This window comes from Corythoichthys intestinalis, chromosome 6 (assembly GCF_030265065.1).
Source record: "Corythoichthys intestinalis isolate RoL2023-P3 chromosome 6, ASM3026506v1, whole genome shotgun sequence".
Lineage (NCBI taxonomy): Eukaryota > Metazoa > Chordata > Actinopteri > Syngnathiformes > Syngnathidae > Corythoichthys > Corythoichthys intestinalis.
In genome coordinates, this window is record NC_080400.1 from 52840652 (window position 1) to 52854475 (window position 13824).

General features: G+C 38.3%; 2 protein-coding genes across 2 annotated transcripts; both read left to right on the forward strand.

Moving 5' to 3' along the window:
- The first annotated feature begins 915 nt into the window (after nt 1-915).
- LOC130917036 (coxsackievirus and adenovirus receptor homolog) lies at nt 916-2146 on the forward strand. The gene is made up of 2 exons (XM_057838090.1): nt 916-971; nt 1209-2146. Exon 2 carries the CDS (start codon nt 1223-1225, stop codon nt 2069-2071), a length of 849 nt encoding a protein of 282 aa, XP_057694073.1. The 5' UTR covers nt 916-971; nt 1209-1222; the 3' UTR covers nt 2072-2146.
- Nucleotides 2147-4099: 1953 nt separating this feature from the next.
- On the forward strand, nt 4100-5375 carry LOC130917013 (coxsackievirus and adenovirus receptor homolog). Its single transcript, XM_057838052.1, has 2 exons — nt 4100-4155; nt 4393-5375. The coding sequence occupies exon 2, from the start codon at nt 4407-4409 to the stop codon at nt 5253-5255; it is 849 nt and encodes a 282-aa protein (XP_057694035.1). The 5' UTR covers nt 4100-4155; nt 4393-4406; the 3' UTR covers nt 5256-5375.
- Nucleotides 5376-13824: the final 8449 nt, after the last annotated feature.

Here is a 13824-nt window from a genome sequence, read left to right on the forward strand (position 1 = left end):
CCTATAAATAATTCCAAATAAATATCCGTTATTTTAAGAGAATTTTTACTGGAATTTCTTTTTTACCTCCGCGGAAGCTTGAAGATTGTGTGCTAATACTGCCATTCAATGTAAACTGTTCATAATTTCCTCCATCTTGTCTTAGGCCAGTGCTCCTCAATTATTTTCTGTTACGCCCTCCCCCCGGAAGACGTAAATGTTTCGCGCCCCCCAACTCTCTGCATCAGCTGTAAATAGGATCAAACCTCTGCTTAATGTTTTGTCCTTTTAATGTTAAAGAGAAAAAGGTAATATTGATAAACTTATATAATCGTATCATTAAATAATAATAATATAATTAAAATAAATAAAGTATAACTTTATTAACATTGTTTTGTATGCAACAGAAAAGGCCTAAAGTGCCTAAGACAGCAAAAAGCATGTTTATATCATATTTCACGCTGTATTTTATGCTCCTGAATGAAATGGACCACTTGGATGTGTGTGGATGTGATCGATTTGTTTATTCAATTTTTTGAATCCCGCGCTTCCTGGATTGAGGAAGAATGCGAATGTGACGTCAGCCGGGTCACATCGCACAATACAGCCATTGCTATATACAGTGCTGGCCAAAAGTATTGGCACCCCTGCAATTCTGTCAGATAATGCTCACTTTCTTCCAGAAAATGATTGCAATTACAAATGCTTTAGTAGTAATATCTTCATTTATTTTGCTTGCAATTAAAAAACACAAAAGAGACTGAAAAAAATAAATAAATCATTATCAGTTGTATTGTAGATCATTTTGCCTACACTTATACAATACAAATAGCGTGACGTCATGATGACAGGTCCCTTTGAACTCTTTGATGCTTTGATCTTCTCGTTCCTATATAAGTTGTTTTTTCGTTATGAATTAGTACACCAAATGCCAAAGAAGCAGACAAGTGCTGCTGTCGTTGGTGTGCATCTTCCTTCCTAAAGTTAAGCAGGTAAGAAATCCTATTTCCTTTTTTTGAGAGACATTAGAATGTAAACATGACTGATTGAAAACATTTAAACTTGGAACGAGGCAAAATACATGTAACTGATGTCAGTGTTATTGTTTTCCATTGTTTTTTGATATTTGTAATCAAAAAACGATTGCTGATGTGAAGTCTATGCTTTATAGTGATAGAAAAAAAAATGCATTTGATTAATTCCAGTATGTTTTTGTCTTTTACTTGCAGGTGTATACAAGGCGATGATGTGGCACCTCCTTTGGCCATCTGTCCTCCTGGGAGTGTTTTTCAACATTTGTCCAGCATGCCCTCTGGAAATCCAGAAGGCAATGAACCACTACTACGTCGCCAGGGGGTCAAGTGTCCAGTTACCCTGTGCGTACACTCACACCTTGGACTCTCAGCAGTACACGGAGGTCTTGTGGAGTATCGAGTCTGCAGACCGAGAGGAGCAACCCATCATTTGGTTTACTGGCGGCCGCTTGTATTCCGATTTGTACAAACCAATGGAGGGGAGGGTCCACTTCACATCAGCCGATCCCCAAAATGGTGACGCATCTATCATCATCAAAGATGTACGTCCGTCAGACACGGAGATGTACCGCTGTCTGGTGAAGAAGTTACCAGAACTGGACAAGAAGATCTTAGACCTGACAGTCATAGAGGCACCCAGTCAGCCTCTGTGCAGTGTGGATGAAGAAGACAACAGTATGACGCTGAAATGCAGCTCTCTGCAAGGCACCCCACCTTTACATTACATCTGGTCCAAAACCAGCGGAAATAAGGTCTTGCCTACACAGGCCATTGTCGACCCCACAGGAGCCACCTTGCATTTCAACATCACCGAGCGGCAGTGTGGAAGCTATCGTTGCACGGTGGAAAGTATGGTGGGCACCAAACACTGTGACCTTCACCTGGACTGTTCACTGCCCCTGGCCAACAATGTGAGCAGTCCACAATTGCTGACAACCACTGCAGTCGCTGCAATCGTTGTCACTATCACCACACTCTTCATTGTCACTGTTGTCCTTGCTGTATTCCTCTACCGCAAACGAAAAGAACAACCCCGGGATATTGAATTAGAAAAATAATTCAATATTTTTCATTTGTTAATGTTCAATAAGTGATATCACAGTTGTTGACATTGTTTGTTATGTTAAATCTTTTACCGCTATGGCATTTTGATTAAAATCTCACTTTACTCATGTGTTGAATCTATTAAACAAGTTCTGTTATTTCTAGTAAGTCAGTTGTCTTTTTCATACACTTTTAAATGTTGAAATTGACAGAAAACTAAAATGTTACACTTGGGGGAAAAAAAACATTTTGTAAAGTAAAACATACACTTCATTTTAACACCTAATGGAAAACTGATCTTGATCTTGACTGATCATGAGTTACTGTAAAATAAATAACTACAGATAAAAATTAATGAAATAAAACTCGCGAGCAGTAGAAATTATGGAGGAGTTCGCCTTCAAATAAAAAACATCATAAAATATAAAATAATACTTTTTTTTTTTTTTTTTTTTACAAACACTGTAGTAAACCATCAAGACAGGTGATACAACACTGCTTCAAAGCTTATATTCCTCCTATGTGAAATGAAATCTTGACTTTAATAATGTGTGCGCCACACTGCCCCTAGGAGGCCAGACTCACACACAGCAGCAAAGCAGTAGTTATTTTTTAAATTGTTTTATTTTATATTGCTATTATTAAACATTAGTTTCATAAGTAATTTATTGAAAACCTGAGGCAACACTCACTCACATGACACTTATGAGCAAAAAAATGGGTCGGCTATCTTTGATAGTTAACTACGACAAAAACAGCTAGATGTTATTATGTTTTTTTTTTTTTTAATCTCCAAATTGTTCAGATTTAGCGATTTGAAAGGTTTATGTGTTAAGTGTTGGATTATACAGAAACTGTCTTTTGACCGAACATAATTAAAAAATAAAAAGTTTGGTACTGGCATTTTATTATTATACTGTGGATATAAAAAGTCGTCGCATTCCTGATCAAATGTATTTGTTAATGAACAAGTAAAACAAATCATTCAAACATTTCCACGTTTCATGTGTCCTATAACCTGAAAACTCAATTAAGAATAAAAAGCATCCTAGAAGTACAGACAGACCTGCAAACATATACTGTACTTGTAAGCTGCCTCTAAATGATTCCAAATAAATTTCCGTTTTTTTAAGATAATTTTTACTGGAATTTCTTTTTTACCTCCGTGGAAGCTTGAATATTGTGTGCTAGTACTGCCATTCATTGTAAACTGTTCACAATTTCCTCAACCTTGTCTTAGGCCATTGCTTCTCAATTATTTTCTGTTACGCCCTCCCCCCGGAAGACGTAAATGTTTCGCGCCCCCCAACTCTCTGCATCAACTGTAAATAGTATCATTTGTTCATAATTTTTTAATTATTATAAGTAAACCTCTGCTTAATTTTTTGTCCTTTTAATGTTAATGAGAAAAAGGTAATATTAATAAAGTTATATAATCGTATCATTAAATAATAATAATATAATTAAAATAAATAAAGTATAACTTTATTAACATTGTTTTGTATGTAACAGAAAAGGCCTAAAGTGCCTAAGACAGCAAAAAGCATGTTTATATCATATTTCACGCTGTATTTTATGCTCCTGAATGAAATGGACCACTTGGATGTGTGTGGACGTGATCGATTTGTTTATTCAATTTTTTGAATCCCGCGCTTCCTGGATTGAGGAAGAATACGAATGTGACGTCAGCCGGGTCACCATCTCACAATACAGCCATTGCTATATACAGTGCTGGCCAAAAGTATTGGCACCCCTGCAATTCTGTCAGATAATGCTCAATTTCTTCCAGAAAATGATTGCAATTACAAATGCTTTAGTAGTAATATCTTCATTTATTTTGCTTGCAATTAAAAAACACAAAAGAGACTGAAAAAAAAAAAAAAATCATTATCAGTTGTATTGTAGATCATTTTGCCTACACTTATACAATACAAATAGCGTGACGTCATGATGACAGGTCCCTTTGAACTCTTTGATGCTTTGATCTTCTCGTTCCTATATAAGTTGTTTTTTCTTTATGAATTAGTACACCAAATGCCAAAGAAGCAGACAAGTGTTGCTGTCGTTGGTGTGCATCTTCCTTCCTAAAGTTAAGCAGGTAAGAAATCCTATTTCCTTTTTTTGAGAGACATTAGAATGTAAACATGACTGATTGAAAACATTTAAACTTGGAACGAGGCAAAATACATGTAACTGATGTCAGTGTTATTGTTTTCCATTGTTTTTTGATATTTGTAATCAAAAAACGATTGCTGATGTGAAGTCTATGCTTTATAGTGATAGAAAAAAAAATGCATTTGATTAATTCCAGTATGTTTTTGTCTTTTACTTGCAGGTGTATACAAGGCGATGATGTGGCACCTCCTTTGGCCATCTGTCCTCCTGGGAGTGTTTTTCAACATTTGTCCAGCATGCCCTCTGGAAATCCAGAAGGCAATGAACCACTACTACGTCGCCAGGGGGTCAAGTGTCCAGTTACCCTGTTCGTACACTCACACCTTGGACTCTCAGCAGTACACGGAGGTCTTGTGGAGTATCGAGTCTGCAGACCGAGAGGAGCAACCCATCATTTGGTTTACTGGCGGCCGCTTGTATTCCGATTTGTACAAACCAATGGAGGGGAGGGTCCACTTCACATCAGCCGATCCCCAAAATGGTGACGCATCTATCATCATCAAAGATGTACGTCCGTCAGACACGGAGATGTACCGCTGTCTGGTGAAGAAGTTACCAGAACTGGACAAGAAGATCTTAGACCTGACAGTCATAGAGGCACCCAGTCAGCCTCTGTGCAGTGTGGACGAAGAAGACAACAGTATGACGCTGAAATGCAGCTCTCTGCAAGGCACCCCACCTTTGCATTACATCTGGTCCAAGACCAGCGGAAATAAGGTCTTGCCTACACAGGCCATTGTCGACCCCACAGGAGCCACCTTGCATTTCAACATCACCGAGCGGCAGTGTGGAAGCTATCGTTGCACGGTGGAAAGTATGGTGGGCACCAAACACTGTGACCTTCACCTGGACTGTTCACTGCCCCTGGCCAACAATGTGAGCAGTCCACAATTGCTGACAACCACTGCAGTCGCTGCAATCGTTGTCACTATCACCACACTCTTCATTGTCACTGTTGTCCTTGCTGTATTCCTCTACCGCAAACGAAAAGAACAACCCCGGGATATTGAATTAGAAAAATAATTCAATGTTTTTCATTTGTTAATGTTCAATAAGTGATATCACAGTTGTTGACATTGTTTGTTATGTTAAATCTTTTACCGCTATGGCATTTTGATTAAAATCTCACTTTACTCATGTGTTGAATCTATTAAACAAGTTCTGTTATTTCTAGTAAGTCAGTTGTCTCTTTCATACACTTTTAAATGTTGAAATTGACAGAAAACTAAAATGTTACACTTGGGGGAAAAAAAACATTTTGTAAAGTAAAACACACACTTCATTTTAACACCTAATGGAAAACTGATCTTGATCTTGACTGATCATGAGTTACTGTAAAATAAATAACTACAGATAAAAATTAATGAAATAAAACTCGCGAGCAGTAGAAATTATGGAGGAGTTCGCCTTCAAATAAAAAACATTATAAAATATAAAATAATACTTTTTTTTTTTTTTTTTTTTTACAAACACTGTAGTAAACCATCAAGACAGGTGATACAACACTGCTTCAAAGCTTATATTCCTCCTATGTGAAATGAAATCTTGACTTTAATAATGTGTGCGCCACACTGCCCCTAGGAGGCCAGACTCACACACAGCAGCAAAGCAGTAGTTATTTTTTAAATTGTTTTATTTTATATTGCTATTATTAAACATTAGTTTCATAAGTAATTTATTGAAAACCTGAGGCAACACTCACTCACATGACACTTATGAGCAAAAAAATGGGTCGGCTATCTTTGATAGTTAACTACGACAAAAACAGCTAGATGTTATCGGGGCCGGATGTATGGGGGGGCCAGGGTGGGCACGGCCCACCCAGACGTGAGTCGTGCCCACCCAATCAAAATGACGGTGTTCTGTTATGCATAAAAGATTGATGGGTTTTGTGATTGAATACCTTAGTTTCTTTTACGTCTTATTAGCATCATCTAGTGGACGCCTTAATTTACTGCATCTCATGCGCACTTTATTTGAATGAAAGAAACTGCAACACGGAAGGGACGTTTTTCAGTAGAGAATCAGACGACGACGGCCGCAGTCAGTTCGCACCGTCTCTGTGACCACTTTGCTTTGAATTAGAAGTTGCATCGCCGGTATTTATTGTTTAAATGTGTTTAAAAACGTAAATATGAGAACTGTGTGTACTTCAGTGCAAGAAAAGGGAGACAGATTCACTTAGCATGAAACTTGTGATATGCTAGTAATTACCGACGAGTTAGAGGGTCGGCAAAACGGCGTCTCAGGCGCTCTGCTAATTGTTTATTCATATTTTCATATGCAGTTTGCGACAGATAGTGCAGTCCATATGCGATTTCATATATTGTGCATATTTTGTGTTGAGGTGGTTGCAGCTCAACGTTGCATTCGTAGGAAGAATTGACGGAGAATAAGTTGTCTTTTAGCCAAAACTTGGCTTGTTTAATTTCCACTGACATGCGGATACATCCTATCTCATTGCTGTCTTCACAGGCAATCCCACAATTCCTTATGAGGTAGTTGTAGATGTTTCCGAACTCCACTGCAGACAATTCCTTTGGATTGTTTATCCAGCTATCAGCTACGACTTTGTATGGGCAGATTTGCAGGCCAATACACGCAAATTTTAAGTAGTATTGCCTCCTCGCGTCTGTCGGCAGTGACTCGTGATAATAATGTCATGTTAAAGACGTTTTTATGAAAAAAGACGCAAAACACAGCTGAAAATTATGAATTTCAGACAGCGTTTGTCTACTGCTGTTTATCTGTGCGTGCCCCCATCTCAAAATGGCGACACGTTGCCATGCGAGATGACGTCATCATAACATCATGCCAACTGCGAAAAAAAGGAGATAGATGAAGAAAAAAAAAAAAAAAAATGCAGCCTCAACGGGACACAAGCCAGTGTCCTACTTGCGCCGGTCCCAAACCCAGAGAAATGCAGAGGGTAAAAAAAAAAAAAAAAAAAAGCCTGCATTGTGGGTGCCCCCTCAAGTTTTCTTAGTGCCCACTCTGGTGGGTCAACCTAGATCCGGGCCTGGATGTTATTATGTTTTTTTTTTTTAATCTCCAAATTGTTCAGATTTAGCGTTTTGAAAGGTTTATGTGTTAAGTGTTGGATTATACAGAAACTGTCTTTTGACCGAACATAATTAAAAAATAAAAAGTTTGGTACTGGCATTTTATTATTATACTGTGGATATAAAAAGTCGTCGCATTCCTGATCAAATGTATTTGTTAATGAACTAGTAAAACAAATCATTTAAACATTTCCACGTTTCATGTGTCCTATAACCTGAAAACTCAATTAAGAATAAAAAGCATCCTAGAAGTACAGACAGACCTGCAAACATATACTGTACTTGTAAGCTGCCTCTAAATAATTCCAAATAATTTTCCGTTTTTTTAAGATAATTTTTACTGGAATTTCTTTTTTACCTCCGTGGAAGCTTGAATATTGTGTGCTAGTACTGCCATTCATTGTAAACTGTTCACAATTTCCTCAACCTTGTCTTAGGCCATTGCTTCTCAATTATTTTCTGTTACGCCCTCCCCCCGGAAGACGTAAATGTTTCGCGCCCCCCAACTCTCTGCATCAACTGTAAATAGTATCATTTGTTCATAATTTTTTAATTATTATAAGTAAACCTCTGCTTAATTTTTTGTCCTTTTAATGTTAATGAGAAAAAGGTAATATTAATAAAGTTATATAATCGTATCATTAAATAATAATAATATAATTAAAATAAATAAAGTATAACTTTATTAACATTGTTTTGTATGTAACAGAAAAGGCCTAAAGTGCCTAAGACAGCAAAAAGCATGTTTATATCATATTTCACGCTGTATTTTATGCTCCTGAATGAAATGGACCACTTGGATGTGTGTGGACGTGATCGATTTGTTTATTCAATTTTTTGAATCCCGCGCTTCCTGGATTGAGGAAGAATACGAATGTGACGTCAGCCGGGTCACCATCTCACAATACAGCCATTGCTATATACAGTGCTGGCCAAAAGTATTGGCACCCCTGCAATTCTGTCAGATAATGCTCAATTTCTTCCAGAAAATGATTGCAATTACAAATGCTTTAGTAGTAATATCTTCATTTATTTTGCTTGCAATTAAAAAACACAAAAGAGACTGAAAAAAAAAAAAATCATTATCAGTTGTATTGTAGATCATTTTGCCTACACTTATACAATACAAATAGCGTGACGTCATGATGACAGGTCCCTTTGAACTCTTTGATGCTTTGATCTTCTCGTTCCTATATAAGTTGTTTTTTCGTTATGAATTAGTACACCAAATGCCAAAGAAGAAGACAAGTGCTGCTGTCGTTGGTGTGCATCTTCCTTCCTAAAGTTAAGCAGGTAAGAAATCCTATTTCCTTTTTTTGAGAGACATTAGAATGTAAACATGATTGATTGAAAACATTTAAACTTGGAACGAGGCAAAATACATGTAACTGATGTCAGTGTTATTGTTTTCCATTGTTTTTTGATATTTGTAATCAAAAAACGATTGCTGATGTGAAGTCTATGCTTTATAGTGATAGAAAAAAAAATGCATTTGATTAATTCCAGTATGTTTTTGTCTTTTACTTGCAGGTGTATACAAGGCGATGATGTGGCACCTCCTTTGGCCATCTGTCCTCCTGGGAGTGTTTTTCAACATTTGTCCAGCATGCCCTCTGGAAATCCAGAAGGCAATGAACCACTACTACGTCGCCAGCGGGTCAAGTGTCCAGTTACCCTGTGCGTACACTCACACCTTGGACTCTCAGCAGTACACGGAGGTCTTGTGGAGTATCGAGTCTGCAGACCGAGAGGAGCAACCCATCATTTGGTTTACTGGCGGCCGCTTGTATTCCGATTTGTACAAACCAATGGAGGGGAGGGTCCACTTCACATCAGCCGATCCCCAAAATGGTGACGCATCTATCATCATCAAAGATGTACGTCCGTCAGACACGGAGATGTACCGCTGTCTGGTGAAGAAGTTACCAGAACTGGACAAGAAGATCTTAGACCTGACAGTCATAGAGGCACCCAGTCAGCCTCTGTGCAGTGTGGATGAAGAAGACAACAGTATGACGCTGAAATGCAGCTCTCTGCAAGGAACCCCACCTTTACATTACATCTGGTCCAAGACCAGCGGAAATAAGGTCTTGCCTACACAGGCCATTGTCGACCCCACAGGAGCCACCTTGCATTTCAACATCACCGAGCGGCAGTGTGGAAGCTATCGTTGCACGGTGGAAAGTATGGTGGGCACCAAACACTGTGACCTTCACCTGGACTGTTCACTGCCCCTGGCCAACAATGTGAGCAGTCCACGATTGCTGACAACCACTGCAGTCGCTGCAATCGTTGTCACTATCACCACACTCTTCATTGTCACTGTTGTCCTTGCTGTATTCCTCTACCGCAAACGAAAAGAACAACCCCGGGATATTGAATTAGAAAAATAATTCAATGTTTTTCATTTGTTAATGTTCAATAAGTGATATCACAGTTGTTGACATTGTTTGTTATGTTAAATCTTTTACCGCTATGGCATTTTGATTAAAATCTCACTTTACTCATGTGTTGAATCTATTAAACAAGTTCTGTTATTTCTAGTAAGTCAGTTGTCTTTTTCATACACTTTTAAATGTTGAAATTGACAGAAAACTAAAATGTTACACTTGGGGGAAAAAAAACATTTTGTAAAGTAAAACATACACTTCATTTTAACACCTAATGGAAAACTGATCTTGATCTTGACTGATCATGAGTTACTGTAAAATAAATAAATACAGATAAAAATTAATGAAATAAAACTCGCGAGCAGTAGAAATTATGGAGGAGTTCGCCTTCAAATAAAAAACATTATAAAATATAAAATAATACTTTTTTTTTTTTTTTTTTTTTTACAAACAAACACTGTAGTAAACCATCAAGACAGGTGATACAACACTGCTTCAAAGCTTATATTCCTCCTATGTGAAATGAAATCTTGACTTTAATAATGTGTGCGCCACACTGCCCCTAGGAGGCCAGACTCACACACAGCAGCAAAGCAGTAGTTATTTTTTAAATTGTTTTGTTTTATATTGCTATTATTAAACATTAGTTTCATAAGTAATTTATTGAAAACCTGAGGCAACACTCACTCACATGACACTTATGAGCAAAAAAAATGGGTCGGCTATCTTTGATAGTTAACTACGACAAAAACAGCTAGATGTTATTATGTTTTTTTTTTTTTAATCTCCAAATTGTTCAGATTTAGCGTTTTGAAAGGTTTATGTGTTAAGTGTTGGATTATACAGAAACTGTCTTTTGACCGAACATAATTAAAAAATAAAAAGTTTGGTACTGGCATTTTATTATTATACTGTGGATATAAAAAGTCGTCGCATTCCTGATCAAATGTATTTGTCAATGAACAAGTAAAACAAATCATTTAAACATTTCCACGTTTCATGTGTCCTATAACCTGAAAACTCAATTAAGAATAAAAAGCATCCTAGAAGTACAGACAGACCTGCAAACATATACTGTACTTGTAAGCTGCCTCTAAATAATTCCAAATAAATTTCCGTTTTTTTAAGATAATTTTTACTGGAATTTCTTTTTTACCTCCGTGGAAGCTTGAATATTGTGTGCTAGTACTACCATTCATTGTAAACTGTTCACAATTTCCTCAACCTTGTCTTAGGCCATTGCTTCTCAATTATTTTCTGTTACGCCCTCCCCCCGGAAGACGTAAATGTTTCGCGCCCCCCAACTCTCTGCATCAACTGTAAATAGTATCATTTGTTCATAATTTTTTTATTATTATAAGTACACCTCTGCATAATGTTTTGTCCTTTTAATATTAAAGTGAAAAAGCTAATATCGATCAACTTATATAATTGTATCACTAAATAATAACAATATAACTAGGCCTGCAAGCAGGACTGAACGGGCCCTCGCAATCTAGCGCAACTCGGACGTCATGCAACTCGGACAGTGTACAGGTCAGGGTGGTGGCAGATCGTCCTCTCTAATCATCTCATTAGAACCTAACATGCTCGAAAGTCGCCTCTTTACATTCACACACCTAAGAGATAAAAACCCCCATTGGAGAGAGTACTACAAAAAAGGAGCGAATAAAGGGTCGTCACGGCAGCAGACAGAGACGTGGACATGGGCCGTAAAATAAGTATTTCAAAAGGTCTTGAAACTACAATGACCAACCTGAAAAGAATTGGACATATATTAGAAAAATGAGGGACTTTCTATTGCCACTAGTTGGCGCTGTAGGGTTGATGCAAATGACCCCTACAGGACCCTTCAGAGTATGACTCGACAAGCACGAGATGTTTGGCGCAGATATGTTGTAGAAGTTATGACTGTTCAAAACCTGACTGTCGAAATGGCTTCAGTCATTTTCACTTCTCCCGTTGGACTCTTCTGCTTCAACCAAACCTCAGTATTTTTCATCAGGCACCTGAACACATGTCTTATGGCTCCCCTGATGCAGGTTTCAGGTGAATATTTTTTTTTCCTTGGAGGAGGAGCCTGTTTGGTCAAAAAATGCATTTTCTGTTCCCAATAGGGGCGCTAGGCCTAATGGGTAATGTTTTAATGCACTCGTGTTAAGGGTGGGATCCCGCACATACATGCCAGATATGAAAAAGATTGAACGTTGTGTCAAGGAGCTATTAGTCTATTACTGAATTAGTCGTTTTGCCGAAAAAATGGCCGACTTTGGCACCACGCCCAGGTCAGACTCATGAATGAAAACACACCATTTTGAAAATTTTAGATCTCCTATGTCTCCTGAATAGTCTCACCAATTTTGAAGATGATCCAACTAACTCCCTCCGTGACAAGGTCTCAAATGTGCACCCTGTTAATTTATAAAAAATTCACATTCAATCAAAATACCCGATTTCCTGTTGGGTTTGGAATATGGGTTCAAGAGACAGTTGGAGCAGTTTTGCAAAAGGTATGGACTCCCCAAATTTGATTGCTCTACGTTAAAAAAACCTAATAGGAAACGCCTTTTTTTAAAATTCAAGGGGGCGCCACTTAGCCATTTTGTTACATTTTTTTGTAATGTCGCAAGATTATCAAAATCCACGCAAAGCCGCACGTATGTGCAAAATTTGGTGAGTTTTCGTGCATGTTCAGGCCTCCAAATCTAAACTGTACTACAAATTGTTGAGAGAAATGGTGGAGGAAATGTTTTGTATTCATAAATGTGTCCTCAGTTGATGTTGAAATAATGTTCCTATTGCTTGTTATTATTGACATATTATCTTTTCGCCACAAGATGGCAGGATGGGACTTAATTGTCCAAAGTGCTACTTTTATTACTTCTTTGTGTTTGACTTTGATTACTTTGATTTGTAGGATTGCCTGTGAAGACAGCAATGAGAGAGGATGTATCCGCATGTCAATGGAAATTAAATACGCCGAGTTTTGGCTAAAAGACAACTTATTCTCCGTCAATTCTTCCTACGAATGCAACGTTGAGCTGCAACCACTGCAACCACCTCAACAGGTTATGGGCCCAGGAGTCATTCGAAGGTAAAGTCAGTTTCCACCATGTAGAAGGTCGCGAAGGACAGCGTGCTCACGGACTGCTGATTAGCGGAAAAAGCTAACAAGCAACATGGATCCACGAGGAACAAGTAGGTTACCTCGACTAGCATTTGACGGAGATGAAGCTAAATATGAACTCTGGGAAACTAAAATGTTGGGACATTTTCATCTGATCGGGCTAAAGAATACAGTGCTGGTAGGACCAAACACTGAAGCCGAGAGAGAAAATGATGAAATGAAAAATGCGGAGGCGTATGCTGAAATGATACAACTTCTTTATGATAAAAGCCTCTCTTTAATAATGAGAGATGCGCCAAATGACGGAAGAAAAGCTCTGAAAATATTAAGAGAATATTATGCTGGGAAGGGAAAACCCAGGATTATAAATTTGTACACCATGCTAACATCTCTTCAAAAGGGAACTGAAGAAAGAATAGTGGACTACATAATAAGAGCTGAGACCGCCATCACAGCATTGCGAAATGCAGGTGAAACAATGGGATATGGTCTACTTATCGCAATGGTCTTGAAGGGGCTGCCAGAAAGTTACAAGCCATTTACAATTCATGTGGCGCATACCGATGAGAACATGACATTTGCTGAATTCAAAACCAAACTCCGAAGTTTTGAAGAAACGAAAAGAGGAAAAATTAAATGCAGCAGAATCAAGCGAAAGAGTGATGAAGACTCAAGCAAGAGCTTCAAAGCAAACCACAAAAGCAAACGCTCCGGACTGGATCAAAGACGACAAAGAGTTGGTGTGCTTCAAATGTGGCATCAAAGGCCACCGTGCAAAATCATGTCGGCAAAAGACATGGTGTAGTCGTTGCAAAACGGACACGCACAAAGACGCCACTTGCAGACGCAAGGAAAAACCGGACGGAGCGAGAAAAATTGCTGAAGATGGAGATCCTGACTTCGCGTTCAAGGTGAGAGATGAACAGCCCGATACCAGGCGGCAGGATACACACAGCATCCGGGAACGAGGCCTGATGGTGGACACGGGCGCCACATCTCATATCATCACTGAC